Below are 26,986 nucleotides of genomic sequence, written 5' to 3'. Positions count from 1 at the left end.
GAGACCTGGGACAGGGGAACACCTGATGGACCAGCTTCCTGGTCACCAGCTGTCTGTGTTGCCGACCTGCAAGCTGCTTCCTGGCTGTCGGATGGCTGGGACGGGTCCGAGGTCGATCGATGAAGAACCGCTCCCGGGACAGGGTCAGGTTGCAGGGTGCTGCTCCAAGTGCTGTGGAAGGTAAGGGAAAACATGAGTATCATGCATTTACAAGAAGCATCACCTGTGGAATAGAAAAGCACATAGTAATAACAAAGCAAAAAAAAAACAAAAAAAAAAAACTTACGCTCTGCTGGCAAGGACCGGTCTCCGGAAAGCCAACTCGTGATGGTAGTGGTACTTTCTTCTGCGCCTTGCCGCAGAACCACTCCGAACCTGTCCCTCAGCACGAACATTAGTGTTGAAGCGGTCCTTCATCGAGCGCCAACGTGTGCGGATTTTTTGCACTGTTGGTAAAAAAAAAAAATTAAATTAAATTAAAAATGCACTACTTTAACGTCATTCTCATCACACACACCTGACTGAACTTTGAAAACAGTCACTGCTGCAGCACCAATAAAATTCTAGACACAATGCGTAACTGTTGAGACTGAGGACACTGTTATGTTTCCTGCTACAATATATGTATCAGCGAAAACAACAGTATCATCAGGAACAAGAGTGAAAACAGGATCAAGACAGCAGTTGAAAAATCAATCACAGTTCTCAACAAGGCATTGGTGCTTTTCATGCAAGAATATATCTTGCCCAAAAAAAACCAGCACCGTCAGGGCCACAAAACAATGCAGCAGTTGAAGACACAAATCAATCACAGTTTTCAACAAGGCATTGGTGTGTTTAATGCAAGAATATATCTTGCCCAAAAAACACCACCACCGTCAGGTCCAAAAAACATTGCAGCAGTTGAAAACACAAATCAATCACCGTTTTCTACAAGGCATTGGTGTGTTTAATGCAAGAATATATCTTGCCCAAAAAACACCACCAACGTCAGGTCCACAAAACAATGCAGCAGTTGAAGACACAAATCAATCACAGTTTTCAACAAGGCATTGGTGCTTTTGATGCAAGAATATATCTTTCCCAAAAAACACCAGCACCATCAGGTCCACAAAACAATGCAGCAGTTGAAGACACAAATCAATCACAGTTTTCAACAAGGCATTGGTGCTTTTCATGCAAGAATATATCTTGCCCAAAAAACAATGCAGCAGTTGAAGACACAAATCAATCACAGTTTTCTACAAGGCATTGGTGCTTTTCATGCAAGAATATATCTTGCCCAAAAAACACCAGCACCATCAGGGCCACAAAACAATGCAGCCGTTGAAGACACAAATCAATCACAGTTTTCAACAAGGCATTGGTGCTTTTCATGCAAGAATATATCTTGCCCAAAAAACACCACCACCGTCAGGTCCAAAAAACAATGCAGCAGTTGAAAACACAAATCAATCACAGTTTTCCACCAGGCATTGGTGTGTTTAATGCAAGAATATATCTTGCAAAAAAAAACATCAGCACCATCAGGTCCAAATATAAATGCTGTATCACAGAGCATCTTTATACTTACTGAACGCCCTTTTTGAAGCTGCAGAGGCACTGTCCCAGCCATCCATCATCGCTGCGGCCACCTCATTCCAGAGCTGCCGGGTCACCACTGTGTCTTTGTACTGCTGGTCACGGCTGTCCCACAACGGGATGCGCTCCTCAACGAGGTGGATGAGGTGCTCATTGTCGATGTAGACTTCGCCATCCCGCTGTGGAACCTAGAAAAAAAAAATAGAATGTTTAGAAGTATGGAAAAGATACAAAAAGAAACAGAAAAGAAGCAAAAGAAAGAGACAGAAAAAAAATTAATATAAATATATATATATATATATATATATATATATATATATATATATATATATATATATACATACACACAGTGGGGCAAAAAAGTATTTAGTCAGTCAGCAATAGTGCAAGTTCCACCACTTAAAAAGATGAGAGGCATCTGTAATTTACATCATAGGTAGACCTCAACTATGGGAGACAAACTGAGAAAAAAAAATCCAGAAAATCACATTGTCTGTTTTTGTTTCATTTTATTTGCATATTATGGTGGAAAATAAGTATTTGGTCAGAAACAAGCAATCAAGATTTCTGGCTCTCACAGACCTGTAACTTCTTCTTTAAGAGTCTCCTCTTTCCTCCACTCATTACCTGTAGTAATGGCACCTGTTTAAACTTGTTATCAGTATAAAAAGACACCTGTGCACACCCTCAAACAGTCTGACTCCAAACTCCACTATGGTGAAGACCAAAGAGCTGTCAAAGGACACCAGAAACAAAATTGTAGCCCTGCACCAGGCTGGGAAGACTGAATCTGCAATAGCCAACCAGCTTGGAGTGAAGAAATCAACTGTGGGAGCAATAATTAGAAAATGGAAGACATACAAGACCACTGATAATCTCCCTCGATCTGGTGCTCCACGCAAAATCCCACCCCGTGGGGTCAGAATGGTCACAAGAGCGGTGAGCAAAAATCCCAGAACCACGCGGGGGGGACCTAGTGAATGAACTGCAGAGAGCTGGGACCAATGTAACAAGGCCTACCATAAGTAACACACTACGCCACCATGGACTCAGATCCTGCAGTGCCAGACGTGTCCCACTGCTTAAGCCTGTACATGTCCGGGCCCGTCTGAAGTTTGCTAGAGAGCATTTGGATGATCCAGAGGAGTTTTGGGAGAATGTCTTATGGTCTGATGAAACCAAACTGGAACTGTTTGGTAGAAACACAACTTGTTGTGTTTGGAGGAAAAAGAATACTGAGTTGCATCCATCAAATACCATACCTACTGTAAAGCATGGTGGTGGAAACATCATGCTTTGGGGCTGTTTCTCTGCAAAGGGGCCAGGACGACTGATCCGGGTACATGAAAGAATGAATGGGGCCATGTATCGTGAGATTTTGAGTGCAAACCTCCTTCCATCAGCAAGGGCATTGAATATGAAACGTGGCTGGGTCTTTCAACATGACAATGATCCAAAGCACACCGCCAGGGCAACGAAGGAGTGGCTTCGTAAGAAGCATTTCAAGGTCCTGGAGTGGCCTAGCCAGTCTCCAGATCTCAACCCTATAGAAAACCTTTGGAGGGAGTTGAAAGTCCGTGTTGCCAAGCGAAAAGCCAAAAACATCACTGCTCTAGAGGAGATCTGCATGGAGGAATGGGCCAACATACCAACAACAGTGTGTGGCAACCTTGTGAAGACTTACAGAAAACGTTTGACCTCTGTCATTGCCAACAAAGGATATATCACAAAGTATTGAGATGAAATTTTGTTTCTGACCAAATACTTATTTTCCACCATAATATGCAAATAAAATGAAAAAAAAAAACAGACAATGTGATTTTCTGGATTTTTTTTTCTCAGTTTGTCCCCCATAGTTGAGGTCTACCTATGATGTAAATTACAGACGCCTCTCATCTTTTTAAGTGGTGGAACTTGCACTATTGCTGACTGACTAAATACTTTTTTGCCCCACTGTATATATATATATATATATATATATATATATATATATATATATATATATATATATACACATACACACTCACATTGCGTCTCCTCGCCACGACTTGACTACGCTGCTCCCTGTTATGAATGAGTCACCGGAGGAGGAAAAAACAAAAACACAAGCTAAGTCCAGAAAACCAGAGAGGTTGGTAGCTAGCGATTGAAGACCCCTGATCCTATTCACAACAACTAACAGTAGCCGTGGGGTGTTCCTACGGTGGTCCTAGACACCTCGTTCACAGCCAGAGAACTAAATAAACCTAAAGAAAGAAAGGGGAAATCTAAACTGCCCCAGAGCAGACCCCAAAGCAATAGACAGCCCCCAACATGTATTGACAGTGAAAACAGATGAAAACACAAACACAGACAGAAAGACAGGCTGAGCAAACGATGGGGCCCTCACTAACTAGATAGGACAGGAAAGAAAAGCAACTGTCTGCAATCATGCAAAAACCCTGCCAAAAATAATGTCCAACACGTCTGATAGAAAAGGCCCTGAAGTCACTAGACTTCAAAATCACTATATCAGCACTCAGGTATATTCTGATAACAGAGCAAAAAAGATCAACTGATCAGAGACAAAAATGGAGTTCAGCCAGTCCCAACCAGGGCTGGCTGAACACAAACACTAAGTAAACCAGATAAAATCTTATGGAACAATAGCAGAGCAAAAACTTAGCTTTAGTAGACAGGACTAAACTGGAGGCCAGAGCTCGGAGCAGAGAGGATCCCCAGCAACCCAGCAGGGCGTCGGCGGCCTTATATCCACTCAGAGATTCCGGATGTCCAATCACACTCCACCTGTTCAGATGACAGGTTTTTCCCATCCAAATCAATTTCACTACCTCCTTTCACCAGCAGAGGGAGTTCATCGGACATCAAAGGTGAAGGAGAAAATAAGCTCATAACAGCTCCCGCTCAGAATCCTCAGACGGCTCCCACTCAGATTGCTCCCGCTCAGAATGCTCCCGCACTCAATCTTCAGTGCCCGTGTCCGTTGTCTGTAAAGAAAGAAAAAATTAAAACACATCTCTAGAGGCAGCTATACTTACCAAAAGGCAGCAAGATTGTCACCTCACGATCAGCTTGGGCCAGTTCTTGCCGAGATGGCGAATAGACCGATCCGGAAGAAGACATGCTGAAAAGAAAAAAAAAATACAAAGTACATAAAAAATTTTAAAGGACACACAGACATAATTTTTAAGAATACTCACATTTTGGCTCCTGAAGCTTGAATCCACAGGTAGAAGGCTCTTGTAAAATGCTTGTCTGGTCTCTGCAATGCTGTATGTTGAGCAATTGTCTGACCCTGAAGACACCTTCTTTTATGTACACTCCTCCAAAACAATGTTGCTTGTTTAGGGGGAGTTCTAGACAAGTGTCTAGACATTGTTTACTCAAATCGCGTGCGCGCAAAAGGCGCTCATGTGTGCGGTGCCAAGCGCTCGTCAGCGACCACATAGACTGTAATGCTATTTTTGTGCGCACACGTGCGCGCGCGATTTTTTTTTAACGATGCCGCCGGAAAAAAATGCAAAATGTAGCATACGGCGCGTCTGGGCGCACACCTGTAAAATGCGCAGCGCACGCTAAACGCTGAAGAGCGCGTACATTCGCAAGACCCTGCGATCACCATGTTAAAGATAAGGGGACATTGCGCGTGCGCCCAATAGCGCACGATGCGCTGCGAGATCGAACGCTAGAGTGAAACCAGCCTAATTCGTGGAAAATTCCGCATTTTTAGCTATTTTCTATGGGTCTGGAACCGCGCGGAAATAAACCGCAAAAAAAACCCCCCTTTTTTGTGCAAAAACCGAGCAGAAAATGCACGGAAAAAACACGCGTTTTCTGGGAAGGATTCAGGATTTTATGCAGCAGTTTTTTGCATACGTGTGCACATAGCCTTAACCCTTATAACTTCCTAACAAAAAAAATTTTGGTTCCCAAATTGTGCCGATGTAAACATGTGGGAAATGTTATTTATTAAGTTTTTTGTGTGCCATAAAAATTCAAAGTTGGTATATAGCAGAATTTTAAAAATTTTAACCAAATTTCCCTTTTTTTTCCACAAATAAACGCAAGTTATATCAATTAAATTTTACCACTAACATGAAGTACAATATGTCACGAGAAAACACTGTCAGAATCACCGGGATCTATGGAAGCGTTCCAGAGTTATTACCTCATAAAGGGACAGTGGTCAGAATTGTAAAAATTGGCCCGGGCATTAACATGCAAACGACCCTTGGGGGTTAAAGGGTTACAGTAGAGTATGGCCCAGCCAAAAAAGTCTACCTTGTCGTGGTGGCGGCTTAAAGGGAATCTGTCACCCCATTTTTCGACTATCAGCTGTCGGCACCGACATCAGGGGCTTATCTACAGCATTCTGTAATGCTGTAGATAAGCCCCTGATGTAACCTGAAAGAGGAGAAAAACGAGTTATATTATACTCACCCAGGGGCGGTCCGGGTCCGGTCATGGGTCGATGGGTGTCGCGGTCCGGCGCCTCGCATCTTCTAACGGTGACGTCCTCTTCTTTGCTTCCTGTCGTGGCTCCTGCACAGGCGCCTGCGCGCTGTAGGACTCTGCTCTGCCCTCAACAGGGCAGAGCAGAGTCCTACAGCGCGCAGGCGCCGGACCTCTCTGACCTTTCCCGTTTACACCGTTCCGCGTGTGGTAAAATTGATAAAGCAGTTTTATTCTTCGGGTTAGTATGATTACAGCGATACCTCATTTACATAATTTTTTATGTTTTGGCGCTTTTATACAATAAAAACAATTTTATATAAAAATAATTATTTTTGCATTGCTTTATTCTGCAAGCTATAACTTTTTATTTTTTCACTGATGATGCTGAATGGTGGCTTGTTTTTTTGCAGGACAAGATGATGTTTTCAGCGGTACCATGTTTATTTATATCCGTCTTTTTATCACGTGTTATTCCACTTTTTGTTCGGCGGTATGATGATAAAGCATTGTTTTTCTGCCTTTTTTTAAGGGGTTCACGAAAGGGTTTAACTAAGGGGACAGTTTTATAGGTCGGGTCGTTACGGACGCGACAATACTAACTATGTGTACCTTTATTTGTATTTATTATTTAGTCCCCAATTTATAAAAAAATTGGGGACTAAAAAATGATGTTTGTGGAAAAAATATGATTTTTTATTTTCACGCCCGGGCGTTATAAACTTCTGTGAAGCACTTGGGGGTTCAAAGTGCTCACCACACATCTAGGTAAGTTCCTTGGGGGGACTACTAGTTTCCAAAATGGGTTCACTTGTGGGGGGTTTCCACTGTTTAGGCACACCAGGGGCTCTCCAAACGTGACATGGCGTCCGATCTGAATTCCAGCCAATTTTGCGTTGAGAAAGTCAAACGGCGCTCCTTCCCTTCTGAGCTCTGCCATGTGCCGAAACAGTGCTTCCCTCCAACATATCAGGTATCGGCGTACTCAGGACAAATTGCACAATAACGTCTACAGTCTAATTTCTCCTGTTACCCTTGGTAAAATTGAAAAAAATTGCACCTGATGTAATTTTTTTGTGAAAAAAAGTTAAATGTTTTTTTTTTAACATTCAAAAAATTCCTGTGACGCACCTGAAGGGTTAATAAACTTCTTGAATATGGTTTTGAGCACCTTGAGGGGTGCAGTTTTTAGAATGGTGTCACTTTGGGGTATTTTCTATCATATAGACCCCTCAAAGTGACTTCAAATGTGATATGGTCCCTAAAAATAAAATGGTGTTGTAAAATTAAGAAATTGCTGGTCAACTTTTAACCCTTAAAACTTCCGAAGAAAAAAAAATTTTAGTTCTCAAATTGTGCTGATGTAAAGTAAACATATGGGAAATGTTATTAAGTATTGTGCGTGCCATATCTGTGATTTAAGGGCATGAAAATTCAAAGTTGGAAAATTGTGAAATTTTCCCCATAGTTCCGTTTTTTTTTCACAAATAAACGCAAGATATATGAATGAAATTTTACCACTAGCATGAAGTACAATATGTCACGAGAAAACAATGTCAGAATCACCGGGATCCATGGAAGCGTTCCAGAGTTATTACCTCAAAAAGGGACAGTGGTCAGAATTGTAAAAATTGGCCCGGTCATTAACTCCTTCACTATCAAGGGTGATTTGCACGTTCACTCCCGGGCCAATTTTTACAATTCTGACCACTGTCCCTTTATGAGGTAATAACTCTGAAACACTTCCATGGATCCCGGTGATTCTGACATTGCTTTCTCATGACATATTGTACTTCATGTTAGTGGTAAAATTTCTTTCAAATAACTTGCGTTTATTTGTGAAAAAAACGGAAATTTGGCGAAAATTTTTAAAATTTCGCAATATTCCAAATTTGAATTTTTATGCCCTTAAATCACAGAGATATGGCACCCAAAAAACTTGATAAGTAACATTTCCCACATGTTTAGTTTACATCAGCACCATTTTGGAACCAAAATTTTTTTTTGTTAGGAAGTTATAAGGGTTAAAAATTGACCAGCGATTTCTCATTTTTGCAACACCATTTTATTTTTACGGACCACATCACATTTGAAGCCACTTTGAGGGGTGTATATGATAGAAAATACCCAAAAGTGACACCATTCTAAAAACTGCACCCCTTAAGGTGCTCAAAACCACTTACAAGAAGTTTATTAACCCTTTAGGTGCGTCACAGGAATTTTTTGAATATTTAAAAAAAATTAACATTTAACTTTTTTCACAAAAAAGATACTTCAGGTTCAATTTTTTTATTTTACCAAGGGTAACAGGAGAAATTGGACTGCAAAAGTTATTGTGCAATTTGTCTTGAGTACGCTGATACCCGATATGTGGGGGGGAATCACTGTTTCGGCACATGGCAGAGCTCAGAAGGGAAGGAGCGCCGTTTGACTTTTTCAATGCAAAAGTGGCTGGAATTCAGATCGGACGCCATGTCGCGTTTGGAGAGCCCCTGATGTGCCTAAACAGTGGAAACCCCCCACAAATGACCCCATTTTGGAAACTAGACCCCCTCCTAGGAACTTATCTAGATATGTGGTGAGAACTTTGAACCGACAAGGGCTTCACAGAAGTTTATAATGTACAGCGGTACAATTAAAAAATCATATTTTTTCCACAAAAATGATCTTTTCACCCCCAATTTTCATTTTACCAAGGGTAACAGGACCCTAAAAGTTATTGTGCAATTTGTCCTGAGTACGCTGAAACCCCACATGTGGGGGTAAACCACTATTTGGGCGCATGGCAGAGCTCGGAAGGGAAGCAGCGCCATTTGACGTTTTTGGCTGGAATTGAGATCGGACAACATGTCGCGTTTGGAAAGCCCCTGATGTACCAAAACAGTGGAAACCCCCCACAAATGACACCATTTTGGAAACTAGACCCCCCAGGGAACTTATCTAGATGTGTGGTGAGAACTTTGAATCCCCCCAGTGCTTCACAGACGTTTATAATGCCTGGGCGTGAAAATAAAAAAATCGTATTTTTTCCACAAACATGATCTTTTATTCGCCAACTTTATTTTCCCAAGGGTACCAGGAGAAATTGGACCCCAAAAGTTGTTATCCAATTTGTCCTGAGTACGCTGATACCTCATATGTGGGAGAAAACTACTGTATGGGCACACGTCGGGGCTCGGAAGGGAAGTAGTGACGTCTTGGAATGCACTTTCATGGAATGGTCTGCGGGTGTCATGTTGCTTTTGGAGAGCCCCTGATGTACCTAAACAGTGAAAACCCCCCACAAGTGACCCCATTTTGGAAACTAGATCCCCTAAGGAACTTACTTAGATGTGTGGTGAGCACTTTGAACCCCCAAGGGCTTCACAGAAGTTTATAATGCCCGGGCATGAAAATAAAAAAATCATATTTTTTCCACAAACATGATCAATTAGTCCCCAATTTTTTTATTTTCCCAAGGGTAACAGGAGAAACTGGACCCCAAAAGTTGTTGTCCAATTTGTCCTGAGTACGCTGATACCTCCATATGTGGGAGAAAACTACTGTATGGGCACACGTCGGGGCTCGGAAGGGAAGTAGTGACGTTTTGGAATGCAGACTTTGATGGAATGGTCTGCGGGTGTCGTGTGCCTTTGGAGAGCCCCTGATGTACCTAAACTATTGAAACTCCCCACAAGTGACCTCATTTTGGAAACTAGACCCCCCACGGAACTTATCTAGATGTGTGGTGAGCACTTTGAACCCCCAAGTGCTTCACAGAAGTTTATAACGCCCGGGCGTGAAAATAAAAAAATCATTTTTTTCCACAAAAATGATATTTTTGCCCCCAATTTTTTTATTTTCCTAAGGGTAACAGGAGAAATTGGATGCCAAAAGTTGTTTTGCAATTTGTCCTGAGTAGGCTGATACCCCATATGTGGGGGTAAAACACTGTTGGGTGCATGGCAGAGTTTGGAAGGAGCACCATTTGACTTTTTCAACGCAGAATTGGCCGGAATTGAGATCAGACGCCATGTTGCATTTGGAAAGCCCCTGATGTGCCCAAACAGTGGAAACCCCCAATTCTAACTCCAAACCGAACCCCAACACACCCCTAGCCCTAATCCTAGCCCTAATCCTAGCTCTAACGGGAAAATGGAAATAAATACATTTTCTTTTAATTTTATTATTTTTCCCTAAGAGGGTGATAACGAGAGGTTTGATTTACTATTTACGGCGGTTTTTATGTTTGGCGGCTATCACACGCTAAAAGACACTTTTTATTGTAAAAATAGTTTTTGCATCACCACATATTGAGAGCTATAATTTTTCCATATTTTGACCCACCGAGTCATGTGAGGTTTTATTTTTTGCGGGACGAGATGACGTTTTTATTGGTATCATTTTCGGGCACGTGACATTTTTTGATTGCTTTTTATTTTGTTTTTTGGGATGCAGAATTTACAAAAACCAGCGTTTCATGAATTTCTTTTGGGTGATGCGTTTACGCCGTTCCAGGTGCGGTAAAATTTATAAGGCGGTTACCTCATTTAGGTTTTTTTTTATGTTTTGGTGCATTTATGCTATGAAAACAATTTTATATAAAAAATTATTATTTTTGCATCACTTTATTCTGCGAGCTATAACTTTTTTATTTTTTTGCGGATGATGCTGTTTGGCGGCTCGTTTTTTGCGGGACAAGCTGACGTTTTCAGCGGTACCATGGATATTTATATGCGTCTTTTTGATCGCACGTTATTGCACTTTTTGTTCGGCGGTATGATAATATATCATTATTTTTTTGCTTCGTTTTTTATTTTTATTTTTTAAGGGGTTCGCTTAAGGGGTTAACTATTGGGACAGTTTTATAGGGCGGGTCGTTACGGACGTGGCGATACCAAATATGTGTACTTTTATTGTTTTTTTTTTTCCAAAAAATGAATTTATTGGGGAATTTTTTTTAAAATTTATTTAGCGATTTTTTTTTTTTTTACTTTATTACAATGTCTCAGGGGGGACATAACTGTCCTGTGACAGATCGCTGATTTGTCACATCACAGATCACTGTGACAGATCAGCGATCTGTCACAGGCAGTCCAGAAGGCTTCCTCATGCCTGCGCTTTGCAGGCACTGAGGAAGCCAGCTTCCTGCAGGCCCCCGGAGGTCCCCGTCGCCATATTGGATCCTGGGACCTGCAGGAAAGGAGCCCCCCCGCAGCAGCGCTGCACATTGCGCTGCCATGGGGGGCTCAGGGAAGCACGGAGGGAGCCCCCTCCCTGCTGATGCTTCCCTTTAACCCCCGTTACACCGCAATCGTGTTTGGGGTTAACGTGTCGGGGGCAGTTCGTGACCGCCCCTGACACATTGTGCCGGGTGTCAGCTGTGATAATCAGCTGACACCCGGCCGCGATTAGCGGCGCTCACCACGTGGGCGCCGCTGATCGCTGTGACGTAATATTGCGTCCATGGTAATTAGGTCCAGGGTCACATGGACGGAATATTACGTCCATTGTAGGTAAGGGGCTAAAGGGAATCTGTCACCTCATTTTTGGGCTATGAGCTGCGGCCACCACCTTTTCATTCTGTAATGCTGTAGATAAGCCCCCGATGTAACCTGAAAGATAAGAAAAACAGGTTAGATTATACTCACCAGGGGGCGGGTGCCGCAGTCCGGTCTGGCGCCTCCCATCTTCATACGATGAAGTCCGGCGCCTGCACACTGTAGTACTCTGCTCTGCCCGCAACAGGGCAGAGCAGTGCGCCTGCGCAGGAGCCACGACAGGCAGCAAAGAAGAGGACGTCACCGTTAGAAGATGGGAGGCGCCGGACCCGGACCGCAACACCCATCGGACCAAGACCGGACCTGGAACGCCCCTGGGTGAGTATATGTGGCGCCCCTGAGGCTCAGTCGCCACAGAGGTACTGCACCTCCTCCTGAGGAGTGGTGCCCCACCATCCAGGTAAGTTGGAGGCTCCTGACCACGCTCCAACACTCGCACCCCACACAACAGGGTATTTCAGCAAAGCCACATTGCGGCTCCTTGCTTAGAGAGTAGTAGAGCACCTTTGGTGGTTCCCTGCTTGGAACACGAAACGTGCTGGGAGGTGGGTGGAGTTGAGAATACATAAAAGAGCGGGAAGGTTTAGAATTACAGGTCAGTCTAGGAGAGGAAGCCACTCAGAGAGGAGTGAGGAAAGAAGATCCCTGAGAGAGGGATGGAGGAAGGGGGTGCTGCAGCAGACCTGAGTGACCTCGGTCTGCTGGCACAGGAAAGGAGAAAGACATTGAACTGAAACCTGATCTTCCATAAGAGAGAGAGATTAGAATGGAACAAAGGAGTAAAAGGGAACAGAGAGGACGTGGGTTAGAGGAAGAACCCTGCCTAGAAGTCCTAAGCGCATGGCCGTGGTCCGGTCTCCGAGGTTGTATGGACACTAATGGTCCTACAGCACACAGCGGTTGAGTAGTGGGCTGTAAATGCACTACTCCCATCTAAGGCTATGTGCACACGTTGCGGATTCCGCTGCGGTTTTTTCCGCGTGGAAACGCAGGTAAAACCGCAGGTAAAGTGACCTGCGGTTTTGCCCTGCGGTTTCACACCTCTACTATGGTAGAGGTATGAAACCGCTGCGGAAACCGCACAAACAATTGACATGCTGCGGTTTGTAAACCGCAGCAAAACCGCACGGAAAAAAACGCACCGTCAGCACAGCGTTTTTGAAACCCCATAGGGTTTCATTGTACTGTACTTGGTCAGCGGAACTGCTGCGTTTCCGCAGGGGCAAAACCGCTGCGGAAAACGCAGCAGAAACCGCACCGTGTGCACACAGCCTAAGACTTGGGGGCACAACAGCAACTTGAATAGTGAGCCGGGACTCAGGAGTAGGGAGTCCCCGAAGCAGGCTACAGCTGTCTGCCGTACAAGTAGAGTTTTTGGGAACATCTGACAGGAGGAACTCCAGTGTAACTCAGTACTGTGAGTACTTCACACTTAAAGGCGCTATAGAGGAGACGTTCAGAAAGGCACATGTTGGCGGAGCGTTGGAAGGGAGCATCCTATCTTGCCTGGAGGTTGACTTAGTCCCTGACCTGGAGGACACGGCACGGAGGCAGGCACCTGTGTGTACTACAGACTGTGAGTAAAGCTTTGGAACTGCAAGCCCTGGTGTCCTCCATTCATTCTTGCGCCAACGCATCCAGCCCCACTACATCTGGGTACCAGCTTCTACAGCGCTTGTGCCTCTCCTCTTCCCCCACATCTACACTGCCCTGGGGCTACTGCTCCACCTGTGGGAAGCTTCACCATCTTGGCTGCAACACACCACCAGTCCCAGAGGATCTGCATGCAGCGTCGGCCTAACATCTCACTTGCCGAACACCACAGGTGGCGTCACGAACTATTCATTCAATTACATTCCCCCCATTACTTGGGCGCCCAGGGCCACGGACCGGGTCCCCGCTGCTGCGACACATCCCACGGATACCGGCACGGTACCGAGAACCCCACAGCCCTGGGAGGGCGACCCATATAATCTAACTCATTTTTCTTTTCTTTCAGGTTACATTGGGGGCTTATCTACAGCATTATAGAATGATGTAGATAAAGCCCTGATGGCGGTGCCGGCAGCGGATACTGGAAAAATGGGGTGACAGATTCCCTTTAAGTCCCAGGCTGCATGGATGGAATAGTACATCCAGTGTCAGGAAGGGGTTAAAATGCAATAGCGGGCGATCAAAAGATCGTATCTACTCCAAAATGGTATCATTAAAAAACATCAGCTCGGCACGCAAAAACGAAGCTCTCACCCAACCTGACATCATGAAAAATGGAGACGCTACGGGTATTGGAAAATGGCGCAATTTCTTACTATTTAAGAAATTTGGAACTTTTTTTTCGCCACTTAGATACAAAAGACCCTGGACATGTTTGGTGTCTGTGAGCGTGTAATGATCTGGAGAGTCATAATGGCAGGGTAGTTCTAGTATTTGGCCACTTTCACACTTCAGGCTTTCGGTGTCCGGCATGGTGCAGCGAAAAACCGGACTGCTGAATCCGGTGCCTGTTACGACCAGATCTGGCTTTTTCCCCGTGCTGTGTCATTGCTGCTGCATTGCGCCGGATGGCAATGCAGCGCGTCCGTTTTTTGCCGGATCTGGAGAAAATAGCCGGTCCGGCGTCTGGAAAAAACATTGCATGCAACGTTTTTTCCCAACGCCGGACCGGTTTTTCGCACTGCGCATGCCCGGAAACCTTCTCTGCCAGGAATATATCCGGCAGAAAGAAGGATCCGGTGTCTGCGTTTGTGGCTGGATCCGGTAGTCCGGTTTTTCGCCGCATCGTGCCGGAACAAAAAGCCTGAAGTGTGAAAGCGGCCTTTAGTGAACATGGTTAAGAAAAACTGGAATTGCACTTTTTTTTTTTCGCAATTTCACAACACTGAGAATTTGTTCCCTGTTTTCTAATACACAATATGGTAAAAAAAAACAATGGTGTCAATAAAAAGTATAACTCGTCCCGCAAAAAAAACAAGCCCTCTCATTGCCATATTGACGGATAAATAAAAAGTTACAGCTCTGGGAAGAAGGGGAGCGAACAATGGTGACGTACATGGACGGCAGAAAAAGGAAAAACGGATGAAGAACAGCAGCTCTAGTATGAATGAGTAGGATTTTTCATCTGCTCGTCTGAATTCGGCCTAATAGTGATGAGAAGATCACGTGCTGGAGAAGGCCCAATCACAGGGTAGGTGGCCGGCAGCTCCCCACGGTTACGCGCCCTAACGCTTCAGGGAATTAATCAGAAACAGAAGAGAACCGAAAGTAACCGGGGACGCAGTCTGGAGAGGAGGCCGCAGCTACGGAGAGCCCGCCATGTCCCCGCAGGACACCTGCGCCTTCTGCGGCTTGTCCGAGGAAACCAAGGACACCGGGAAGCTGCAGAACACGCTGGACGGCAGCATAGTGGCGCACTACAACTGCATGGTGAGCGCCAGGGAGCGGGACCGCCGGCTGCTCCGGTGTGGTGACGGCCGGCAGGGCTGCAGGGGAGGGTTGTGGGGCGGCGAGCACCGGCGGCGGCCTGTGAGTCCTCTGTGCGGTCCTGCTGCTTCCTCCGGGCTTTGTGCAGCGGGAGGACGGACGGCAGCTCAGCCTGCAGCCGGGAAGACGTGTGACCTCATATTACTGCCCCACAGCTCTGTATGGGCGATGAGGGGCTCAGGGCATGGTCCTACAACGCGGAGGCGTTATCTGGGTGCACGGTGTGGTGGCGTTATCTGGGTGCACGGTGTGGTGGCGTTAACTGGGTGCACGGTGTGGTGGCGTTATCTGGGTGCACGGTGTGGTGGCGTTAACTGGGTGCACGGTGTGGTGGCGTTATCTGGGTGCACGGTGTGGTGGCGTTATCTGGGTGCACGGTGTGGTGGCGTTATCTGGGTGCACGGTGTGGTGGCGTTATCTGGGTGCACGATGTGGTGGCGTTATCTGGGTGCACGATGTGGTGGCGTTATCTGGGTGCACGGTGTGGTGGCGTTATCTGGGTGCACGGTGTGGTGGCGTTATCTGGGTGCACGGTGTGGTGGCGTTAACTGGGTGCACGGTGTGGTGGCGTTAACTGGGTGCACGGTGTGGTGGCGTTAACTGGGTGCACTGTGTGGTGGCGTTAACTGGGTGCACTGTGTGGTGGCGTTAACTGGGTGCACTGTGTGGTGGCGTTAACTGGGTGCACGGTGTGGTGGCGTTAACTGGGTGCACGGTGTGGTGGCGTTAACTGGGTGCACGGTGTGGTGGCGTTAACTGGGTGCACGGTGTGGTGGCGTTAACTGGATAAGTGTGGCCGTGTCGTCTGGGCTCACAATGTCATTACATTATCTGTTCTCTGTTTGGCTCATTTTATACCCTGTTTTGGGCACTGACTAGCTTGGCGTAATGTAGCGTGTGCTGGCACTATTGGGGCACTGACTAGCTTGGAGTTCTGTTCCGTGCGTTGGCACTATTGGGGCACGGACTAGCTTGGCGTTCTGTTCCGTGCGTTGGCACTATTGGGGCACTCACTAGCTTGGCGGTCTGTTCCGTGCGTTGGCACTATTGGGGCACTGACTAGCTTGGCGTTCTGTAGCGTGTGTGGGCACAATTGGGGCACTGACTAGCTTGGCGGTCTGTTCCGTGTGTTGGCACTATTGGGGCACTGACTAGCTTGGCGGTCTGTAGCGTGTGTTGGCACTCTTGGGGCACTGACTAGCTTGGCGTTCTGTAGCGTGTGTTGGCACTATTGGGGCACTGACTAGCTTTGCGTTCTGTAGCGTGTGTTGGCTCTATTGGGGCACTGGCTAGCTTGGCGTTCTGTAGCGTGTGTTGGCACTATTGGGGCACTGACTAGCTTGGCGGTCTGTTCCGGGCTTTGGCTCTATTGGGGCACTGACTAGCTTGGCGTTCTGTAGCGTGTGTTGGCACTATTGGGGCACTGACTAGCTTGGCGTTCTGTAGCGTGTGTTGGCACTATTGGGGCGCTGACTAGCTTGGTGTTCTGTTCCGTGTGTTGGCACTATTGGGGCACTGACTAGCTTGGCGTTCTGTAGCGTGTTTTGGCACTATTGGGGCACTGACTAGCTTGGCGGTCTGTTCCGGGCGTTGACACTATTGGGGCACTGACTATCTTGGCGTTCTGTAGCGTGTGTTGGCACTATTGGGGCACTGATTAGCTTGGCGTTCTGTATCGTGTGTTGGCACTATTGGAGCACTGACTAGCTTGGCGTTCTGTAGCGTGCGTTGGCACTATCGGGGCACTGACTATCTTGGCGTTCTGTAGCGTGTGTTGGCACTATTGGGGCACTGACTTGCTTGGCGGTCTGTTCCGTGTGTTGGCACTATTGGGGCACTGACTATCTTGGCGTTCTGTAGCGTGTGTTGGCACTATTGGGGCACTGACTATCTTGGCGTTCTGTAGCGTTTGGCACTATTGGGGCACTGACTAGCTTGGCGTTCTGTATCGTGTGTTGGTACTTGGGGCACTGACTAGCTTGGCGTTCTGTAGTGTGTTGGCACTATTGGGGCACTGACTAGCTTGGTGGTCTTTTCCGTGTGTTGGCACTATTGGGGCATTGACTAGCATGGCGTTCTGTAGCGTGTGTTGGCACTATTGGGGCACTGACTAGCTTGGCGTTCTGTAGCGTGTGTTGTCACTATTGGGGAACTGACTAGCTTGGCGTTCTGTAGCGTGTGTTGGCACTATTGGGGCACTGACTAGCTTGGCGTTCTGTAGCGTGTGTTGGCACTATTGGGGCACTAACTAGCTTGGCGTTTTGTTCCGTGCGTTGGCACTATTGGGGCACTGACTAGCTTGGCGTTCTGTAGCGTGTGTTGGCACTATTAGGGCACTGACTAGCTTGGCGGTCTGTTCCGTGTGTTGACACTATTGGGACACTGACTAGCTTGGCGGTCTGTTCCGTGCGTTGGCACTATTGGGGCACTGACTAGCTTGGCGGTCTGTTCCGTGTGTTGGCACTACTGGGGCACTGAATAGCTTGGCGTTCTGTTCCGTGCGTTGGCACTATTGGGGCACTGACTAGCTTGACGTTCTGTTCCGTGTGTTGGTACTATTGGGGCACTGACTAGCTTGGCGTTCTGTAGCGTGTGTTGGTACTATTGGGGCACTGACTAGCTTGGCGTTCTGTTCCGTGCGTTGGCACTATTGGGGCACTGACTAGCTTGGCGTTCTGTAGCGTGTGTTGGCACAATTGGGGCACTGACTAGCTTGGCGGTCTGTTCCGTGTGTTGGCACTATTGGGGCACTGACTAGCTTGGCGTTCTGTAGCGTGTGCTGGCACTCTTGGGGCACTGACTAGCTTGGCGTTCTGTAGCGTGTGTTGGCACTATTGGGGCATTGGCTAGCTTGGCGTTCTGTAGCGTTTGGCACTATTGGGGCACTGACTAGCTTGGCGTTCTGTAGCGTGTGTTGGCACTTGGGGCACTGACTAGCTTGGCGTTCTTTAGCGTGTGTTGGCACTATTGGGGCACTGACTAGCTTGGCGGTCTGTTTCGGGCGTTGACACTATTGGGGCACTGACTAGCTTGGCGTTCTGTAGCGTGTGTTGGCACTATTGGGGCACTGGCTAGCTTGGCGTTCTGTAGCGTGTGTTGGCACTATTGGGGCACTGATTAGCTTGGCGGTCTGTTCCGTGTGTTGGCACTATTGGGGCACTGACTAGCTTGGCGTTCTGTAGCGTGTGTTGGCACTATTGGGGCACTGGCTAGCTTGGCGTTCTGTAGCGTGTGTTGGCACTATTGGGGCACTGACTAGCTTGGCGGTCTGTTCCGTGTGTTGGCACTATTGGGGCACTGACTAGTTTGGCGTTCTGTAGCGTGTGTTGGTACTTGGGGCACTGACTAGCTTGGCGTTCTGTAGTGTGTTGGCACTATTGGGGCACTGACTAGCTTGGTGGTCTTTTCCGTGTGTTGGCACTATTGGGGCATTGACTAGCATGGCGTTCTGTAGCGTGTGTTGGCACTATTGGGGTACTGACTAGCTTGGCGTTCTGTAGCGTGTGTTGTCACTATTGGGGAACTGACTAGCTTGGCGTTCTGTAGCGTGTGTTGGCACTATTGGGGCACTGACTAGCTTGGCGTTCTGTAGCGTGTGTTGGCACTATTGGGGCACTAACTAGCTTGGCGTTTTGTTCCGTGCGTTGGCACTATTGGGGCACTGACTAGCTTGGCGTTCTGTAGCGTGTGTTGGCACTATTAGGGCACTGACTAGCTTGGCGGTCTGTTCCGTGTGTTGACACTATTGGGACACTGACTAGCTTGGCGGTCTGTTCCGTGCGTTGGCACTATTGGGGCACTGACTAGCTTGGCGGTCTGTTCCGTGTGTTGGCACTACTGGGGCACTGAATAGCTTGGCGTTCTGTTCCGTGCGTTGGCACTATTGGGGCACTGACTAGCTTGACGTTCTGTTCCGTGTGTTGGTACTATTGGGGCACTGACTAGCTTGGCGTTCTGTAGCGTGTGTTGGTACTATTGGGGCACTGACTAGCTTGGCGTTCTGTTCCGTGCGTTGGCACTATTGGGGCACTGACTAGCTTGGCGTTCTGTAGCGTGTGTTGGCACAATTGGGGCACTGACTAGCTTGGCGGTCTGTTCCGTGTGTTGGCACTATTGGGGCACTGACTAGCTTGGCGTTCTGTAGCGTGTGCTGGCACTCTTGGGGCACTGACTAGCTTGGCGTTCTGTAGCGTGTGTTGGCACTATTGGGGCATTGGCTAGCTTGGCGTTCTGTAGCGTTTGGCACTATTGGGGCACTGACTAGCTTGGCGTTCTGTAGCGTGTTGGCACTTGGGGCACTGACTAGCTTGGCGTTCTTTAGCGTGTGTTGGCACTATTGGGGCACTGACTAGCTTGGCGGTCTGTTTCGGGCGTTGACACTATTGGGGCACTGACTAGCTTGGCGTTCTGTAGCGTGTGTTGGCACTATTGGGGCACTGGCTAGCTTGGCGTTCTGTAGCGTGTGTTGGCACTATTGGGGCACTGATTAGCTTGGCGGTCTGTTCCGTGTGTTGGCACTATTGGGGCACTGACTAGCTTGGCGTTCTGTAGCGTGTGTTGGCACTATTGGGGCACTGGCTAGCTTGGCGTTCTGTAGCGTGTGTTGGCACTATTGGGGCACTGACTAGCTTGGCGGTCTGTTCCGTGTGTTGGCACTATTGGGGCACTGACTAGCTTGGCGTTCTGTAGCGTGTGTTGGCACTATTGGGGCACTGACTAGCTTGGCGGTCTGTTCCTGGCGTTGGCACTATTGGGGCACTGACTAGCTTGGCGTTCTGTAGCGTGTGTTGGCACTATTGGGGCACTGACTAGCTTGGCGGTCTGTTCCGTGTGTTGGCACTATTGGGGCACTGACTAGCTTGGCGTTCTGTAGCGTGTGTTGGCACTATTGGGGCACTGACTAGCTTGGCGGTCTGTTCCTGGCGTTGGCACTATTGGGGCACTGACTAGCTTGGCGTTCTGCAGCATGCGTTGGCACTATTGGGGCACTGACTAGCTTGGCGTTCTGTAGCGTTTGTTGGCACTATTGGGGCACTGACTAGCTTGGCACTCTGTTGCGTGCTTTGGCACTACTGTGGCATGGTGTTCATTCCTAACCGAACAATGTCTACATGTCATGGTTGGTGTGCATTTGAAATGGCTGCTCTGATGCCATCTGAATGTAGGCCAACATATAGTAGGAATCGTCATGCAGCCATGTTCACATTTCTAAGGCTAGTTTCAGACTAGTGTGTTTGCCCGCAACGCACGCCGCCGCTAAGTCCCACCCCCTGCTGTACCCCCTCCGGTCATCGCCTAGTATCGCACATCGCTGCATGCGATCTGCACACCCTATCTTTAGCATAGGGTGCGCTGGCCGTGCGCTAATATTTTGCGTGTGCTGCACCATGTTGCATTTTGGTGCGTTCGGAGCACCGTCAAAAGATTCTAAATAGATGAAAGACTATGCAAAAAAATAATTTAGGATCACCACACTAATAACTAGTAATTGTGAAAAAATCATAAATTTTATTGTACATCAGGTCATGAAACACTACACACAGTAAAAACATTTAAAAACAAAGCAAGGGACTATAGCAGACAAGAGGTCCCATAGTCCACAATATGTCCACCAACTGCCTGTACAATATACAAATCACATATAAATTACTATTTAGTAGTAGTATGCTGCTGGTTGTTCCATTTAGGCAAGACCATAGGTTATGTAAAACAAAACCTGATACACAGTGGTTATAGTATACTCAGGTAGAGTGTAATATCATATCAAGCATAATACCTGAATAAATGACCACACAAAGAATATGTTTAATCCTAATAGTCAGTGGCTCTAGCAGATCAAAGGTGAAGTACTAAGAGATGCACTAGCCCTGATTAAAGTATAGCCATACATCACCATTTCCCTGTCAGGGTAAGTATCAAAGTCCTGTCACCCAGTCATCTCAGTCAGCAGTCAGACAGGCAGCCCATCAGGTGGCATAGAGAAACCCACGCGTTCCGACACACAAGGTGTCTTCCTCAAGGTGAGTGTATCCCATCCCTGTGTACACCAGATATTTATATTCAGCAATCATTAGAAAATAAAGAGAAAATTGTTACCAGCTGGGAGCCCTCAGCAATGGAGCAGTTAAAGTCAGAGTCTCGGCGCATGGTGTAGTACCCGGAAGAGCACGCTCAGGGCGAGGGGAGTGACCCACAGGAGTCTGTGACGTAACACAGACGGCGTCTACGCTCATGGAGCACAGCACGGGCTAATCCTCCAAGGTTATTCCAAGTTGTGTACGCAAACAGCGTACCAGATAGAGCAGTTAACACCAAGGGAGGAGTTACACAGATGACGAAAATGTGAGGGAGATTGCTGAGCAGGCAGCGCCCTCATGTGGTGGAGAGGTCATCCCTGTCAGGCGCTCCCAAATGTGTCCACACAATTATTTAACCATATAAACGCCAAGATATAGCACCCTTATATCGTGGCACAAAGGGTACATTGCATGGCGTTTTTGAACAGAACACCTTTATTTACAAATATAAAGGTCACACTATCAATGTAATACAGTAATTCCACTTGTATGTAAAAGTGGTATAGCGTAGACCAACAGAATATTTAAGCAGATAGAATTTCAAGGCAGACTGCTCATCCAGATCACCTGCGTGTAAATACATCATACAGGACGCGTATCAATCAATAAAATCACTATGCAAAGGCTGTATTAAAGTAGTCCTCATCAAATACCCCTAGATATGTAGAGTCAGTTAACCTGTTGTCGCCCTACAAGCTCATCAAGATCTCTTGCATCCAAAGTACATTGTGCAGGGCATATGTAGATAGAAAAAACAACACTTATATAGTAAAATAATATAGCGCGAATCAGCACGATATTAGTACACCCAGAGCTTGCAATAAAATACTAATCTAGGTTGAAAAAACTTTTAATTCTCTTACATGCTCATCCAGATCTCCTACATCCAAGATGTATTATTTGTATGAAGCACATATGGATGAGAAAACTCTCCAAGCAGAGACAATATTTACATAGTAAATAGTATGACGCAAGTTTACGTGGTGATAGTACATAATGATAGTACACGGGGCTTGGAATGAGGTACTCATCCAAGTCACTTGTAGCTACAGTATATTATGCAGACCACATATAAATGTAGGAGTGGCCATGCAAAGACAGCACTTATATACTAGAGCGATAAAACGCAAATTGGGAACAGTCCCAATAGAGAGACCCTATATGTAGGTAAAATCAAGGGACCTGTTGTTACCTTACATGCCTCAGTGAAAAGGTATACAGTAGAGGCTATCTTAATGCAAGGTTTAGGAAACATACCAGCAGCATACTCCAAACTGGATGCCTCAAAAAGAGGCGGAAGATTCAAGGAAATGGCAAGAGGTTTTTCCTTTTCTTCCCTTTAAGTGTATACAATGCTGTAACAGCAACCTAATACAATATATACGAAGAGTAACCCTAAGTATTTTATCCACCCTTTAGCACAGTATATAATGGGTATTACAATCTTGCCGCACCAGATTAAACAATTCAGAGTGACAATAAAGATATAAGCAGAGTATAGAAGAGAAAATGGGTATAAACAGGATAAAGACTGATATAATAAATAAGAAGGGAACGCAATGGACTAACAGCCTATGATCCCTATTCCTCTGTTGGTTTAAGTCAGGAGAACAGACAGCAAATGAGAGCTCCTTGATCTTTGGTAGATTTGCTTTTTGAAAGGCCGGACAGAAGAGGGGACTCCCAAAAATGCCACTCTCTCATTGCACAGACCTGTATGAGAAAAGGATCAAATTAGAGGAGTGACAACGCATACCAATCAAACACCGAATTTAAGATCTCCTATAAAAACCGGTATATAACAGTTCTTCGTTTAGACCAGCAGGGGAGAGGCTGTCAAGGTAGAATATCCATCTAGCCTCTCGCCGAAGTAATTCATCCGTAACATTGCCACCCCTAATATTAGTCTGTACACCCTCAAGGCCCATAACTCGTAGAGAGGCCGAAGACCCCCCATGATAGTCCAAAAAATGGGCTGCCACCGATGAAATGGGCTTACCCTTTGACTTGTCCACCCGAGCGGTAGATATGTTCGATAGATGCTGCTGAGTTCTACGTCGCAGTTCCTGTGTCGTCTGTCCAACGTAGATCTTTCTACAACCGCAGACCAATGCGTAGACCAAGTTCCGAGAGCGGCAGTTAAAGTAGGCCTTAGACCGTAGCTGTAAGGGTAGATGGACCAAGAGAGCAGCTTGGTTAGAAATAGTAATAGAGCAAATCGTACTGGCTACCACCTTAGGTTGATCACCAATGAAACCCCTAAGTTTGGGTTCACTGAGTAGAATACCCCAATTGTTCCCCAAAAGGCGATAGATGTCACTCCATTGGTTATTAAATCTCGTGATAAGGCTGATCTTATGTGTATTCGTCCTTACCCGAGGTCTGAGGGCATCATCCCTTGATTTGTTCATCGAATATTCAAAGGCTCTTGAAACGGTCTTCTTTGGATAACCCCTCTCATGGAACCTTTTGGTAAGCTGTCGGGATTCTTGTAAAAAGTCTCCCATATGGCTACAGTTACGTCTAAGCCTCAAGAACTGCCCTTTTGGTATCCCTCGTCGTAGATGTGCCGGATGGAAACTGTCAAAATGTAGTACATTGTTCGTGGCGGTTTTCTTTCTGAATAGAGTGGTGGTTATACGATTCTGGTGTATCATCAGTTTTAAATCCAGAAACTCCACCGAGCTGAAAGAGAAGGAAGAAGTCAGCTTGATATTCCAGCAGTTATCATTCAGACCACCAATGAAATCATGAAGTCTATCCAATGTACCAGACCAGATGATCACAATGTCATCAATATATCGTAGCCATTTGGTGACTGATTCCTTAAATAGACGTTGTTTATACACATGTGTCTCCTCCTACCACCCCATAAAGAGGTTGGCGTAGGAGGGCGCACATTTGGCTCCCATAGCCGTCCCGGATACTTGTTTGTAGAAAGCTCTATCAAAAACAAAATAGTTCTTCTCTAGGACGAATTTTAAAAGCTCCAAAATAAAGGCATCATGTCCCCTCTCCCCCGTAGTCTGACATTCCAGAAAAAAAGACACAGCATGCAAACCTAGACTGTGATCAATGTTGGTATAGAGAGCTTCTACATCCAATGTTGCTAGGATGGCGCCCTCCGGTAAATCCAATTTCTCCAGGAGAAGTATCAAATGTGTTGAGTCACGGACAAACGAATCCAAGGTCTGTACAATTGGCTGCAAAAAGTAATCCAAATAAGAACATGGCCTCTCATATAAACCCCCCCATCCCTGAAATAATAGGTCTACCTGGAGGGTGTGTCATGGACTTGTGAATCTTTGGCAACATATACAATGTCGGTACCACAGGATGAATAGTTGTCAAAAAGTCCAGCTCTTTCTTGTTAATGATGTCACAGGAAAGAGCCCTCATTAGCATTCTGTCCAATTGTCCTTTAAAAATAAAGGTAGGGTCAGAGGGGAGTAGTTGGTAATGATGGCTATTGTCCAACTGTCTTCTTACCTCCTGGCAATACATCGTTTTGGGCCATAGGACAATATTTCCGCCCTTGTCTGCTTCCTTAATTTCGAAGGCATCGTTATTTTTTAAATCTTATAGGGCTTGCCTCTCAGCCACACTTAGATTGTTGCCCCGATACTTATCGACCCTCAGGTCCCTAATATCACTGCATGTCTTCTCAAAAAATATTTGTATTACTGGAAACAGCGAGAATTTAGGAGTGGCCTGTGATGGGAGTCTACCAGTAAATCTGTGCCTGGTTTGTCCGGTCTCACTTTCAGTTAGTAGGTCCAACAGGTCACGAAAAACCTGTCTGTCTTGGTCGGGTAGTTCATCAATAAGAGACGGCTGGTGGTACAGCATTTTAAAAGTTAATTGCCTGCAGAATAGGTACAAGTCTTTTGTCAACTCAAATTTGTCCAGACACATCATGGGTGAAAATGAGAGTCCTTTGGTAAGTAGCTTGGTTTCAATGTCAGAGAGTGTATATGTGGACAAATTGATGATGCGCAAATTTCCCACATCACCAATATTGTCCTGCCAAGGAACAGTACCTATCGATATCTCCGATTGTTGAACCTGGTCTCTCTTTTCGAGGTCGGTGACCAGACTCGAGAATTCCCTTTCCTTTTTTGTCGATGGCCTAGGCTTCCTTCGCCCCCTTCTATGCTGCTTTCCCTGTCGCTTGTATCTGTGGATAAAAAATCACTGCTCAAATTAGGGATAGGGCCACTCTCTGTTACTCCTGTTCTATTGGTTGGAGTCTTAAAGGGCTGTTTCCTCATATTGCCCTGGTGAGACCATTTAAATACTCTGTGTCTATCCGAGTCTGTCTTATCACGTAGAAACTTACTCTTCTTCCCTCGAATTATATCTTTTTCAAAACGATCCAATTGGTCTCTAAGCTGATTTTTAAAGGAATCAACCAGGGTTTTCTTATCAAAAGACTCCAATTTTAATTCCCTGTCTTTAATTTCTTCTCTGATCTTAGAGAGAAAAAGACGGTCTTGTTCTATTAGCATGTCAATGATGATATAAGAACATTTTTTTAAACCAGTTTCCCAGACATTTTTAAACTCATAGTCCACTTCCCATGCCGGAAAGATTTGGACCCTGAGACCACGTGGAATTAGGCCCAATCTCTTACACTCCTCCAAGCTCTTGGTATTCCACCAGGTTTTTGTCAATTTCTTGTGTAGATTAATCAAATCAGAAGTCAAATTTTGGAAGGCAGAATCACCACTAGCCCCAGGAGCACTAAAAGTAGCTGCTCCAAAAATCTCTTTAACCTGCTCCTGCCAAGCAGCTTCCCTAGCATTTAAATCCATAATAACCAACAGATGTGCCACCACTCACTAAGAAACCTCACTAAAGATGAGGACAAAATACCAATTTCAAAAGCAATTTAAGCGGGCACCATCAATAAATAGTACAAAAATATAACCTACTGGGATCGCCAAATTTACATAGAAATACTATAGATTCTAAATAGATGAAAGACTATGCAAAAAAATAATTTAGGATCACCACACTAATAACTAGTAATTGTGAAAAAATCATAAATTTTATTGTACATCAGGTCATGAAACACTACACACAGTAAAAACATTTAAAAACATTTTGGTGCGTTCGGAGCACCGTCAAAAGGGCGCAGCGCACGCAAAATCCTTTTAGCGTACGGTCTGGGCACCCTATGCTAAAGATAGGGTGTGCAGATCGCGTGCAGCGATGTGCGATACTAGGAGGAGATGACCGCAGGGGGCGGGGCTTAGCAGCTGCGGGCAAAAACGCTAGTCTGAAACTAGCCTAAGTCTTCAGACTTACAACGTGTGTGTAGGACATATACGTCAAAAACATATGCAAGTGTGTGAACTACGTCTGAGATTCAGCATATGTCATCTACATTTTTATACTTTATTTTTTTTAACTTTTCTCTATTTACAGTTAATGGTACAGGCAGGATGTGCCCACACTACACGTGAGGATGCTCTGCTCTACGTTGTTTTGAGGGCATTGACAAGTAGCTATATAGACTACACCTTTCATTTTGCAGTTTGCAAACACGCGATTCTAAAATAAGCTTCCTTCATAGAGGCTCATAAAGGTCTTACTGTTATTGTGCTGTCAAGTCTTACAGCCCCCATATTTATAGGTGCCTACAATCTTTCTCACCAGCCATGTACGGTACCTTCTGTTTATTCTAGAAAGTGACTATTGACCAGATGATCTTTGAGGTTTTAACCTCTCCTCTAGGTAATCTTGAGTCTCTTGGGTAATAACTTCAAATGATCGTTATCTTCCCTTTAAGAGGTTGTCCACTACTTTTGCATTTGTAGCAGCCGGTACGCCGGTCTGTGCTCGAGATTGGAA

The 26,986-nt window shown here is 45.9% G+C and overlaps 1 protein-coding gene across 6 annotated transcripts in view; it reads left to right on the top strand.

Moving 5' to 3' along the window:
* Window positions 1–14,764: 14,764 nt before the first annotated feature.
* The window catches only part of PHF11 (PHD finger protein 11), a 146,535-nt gene continuing 134,313 nt past the window's right edge, over window positions 14,765–26,986 (top strand). For all 6 annotated transcript variants that reach the window (XM_073546086.1, XM_073546091.1, XM_073546090.1 and 3 more), the window contains exon 1: window positions 14,765–14,996. In XM_073546086.1, coding sequence (XP_073402187.1) covers window positions 14,886–14,996 — 111 coding nt within the window. In that variant the 5' untranslated portion in view covers window positions 14,765–14,885. The remainder of the gene's footprint in view (window positions 14,997–26,986) is intronic.

The sequence above is a fragment of the Dendrobates tinctorius genome, unplaced genomic scaffold (genome assembly GCF_039654945.1).
Source record: "Dendrobates tinctorius isolate UK_male_01 unplaced genomic scaffold, ASM3965494v1 ptg000145l, whole genome shotgun sequence".
Lineage (NCBI taxonomy): Eukaryota > Metazoa > Chordata > Amphibia > Anura > Dendrobatidae > Dendrobates > Dendrobates tinctorius.
This window is presented reverse-complemented; position numbering and strand designations above follow the sequence as displayed.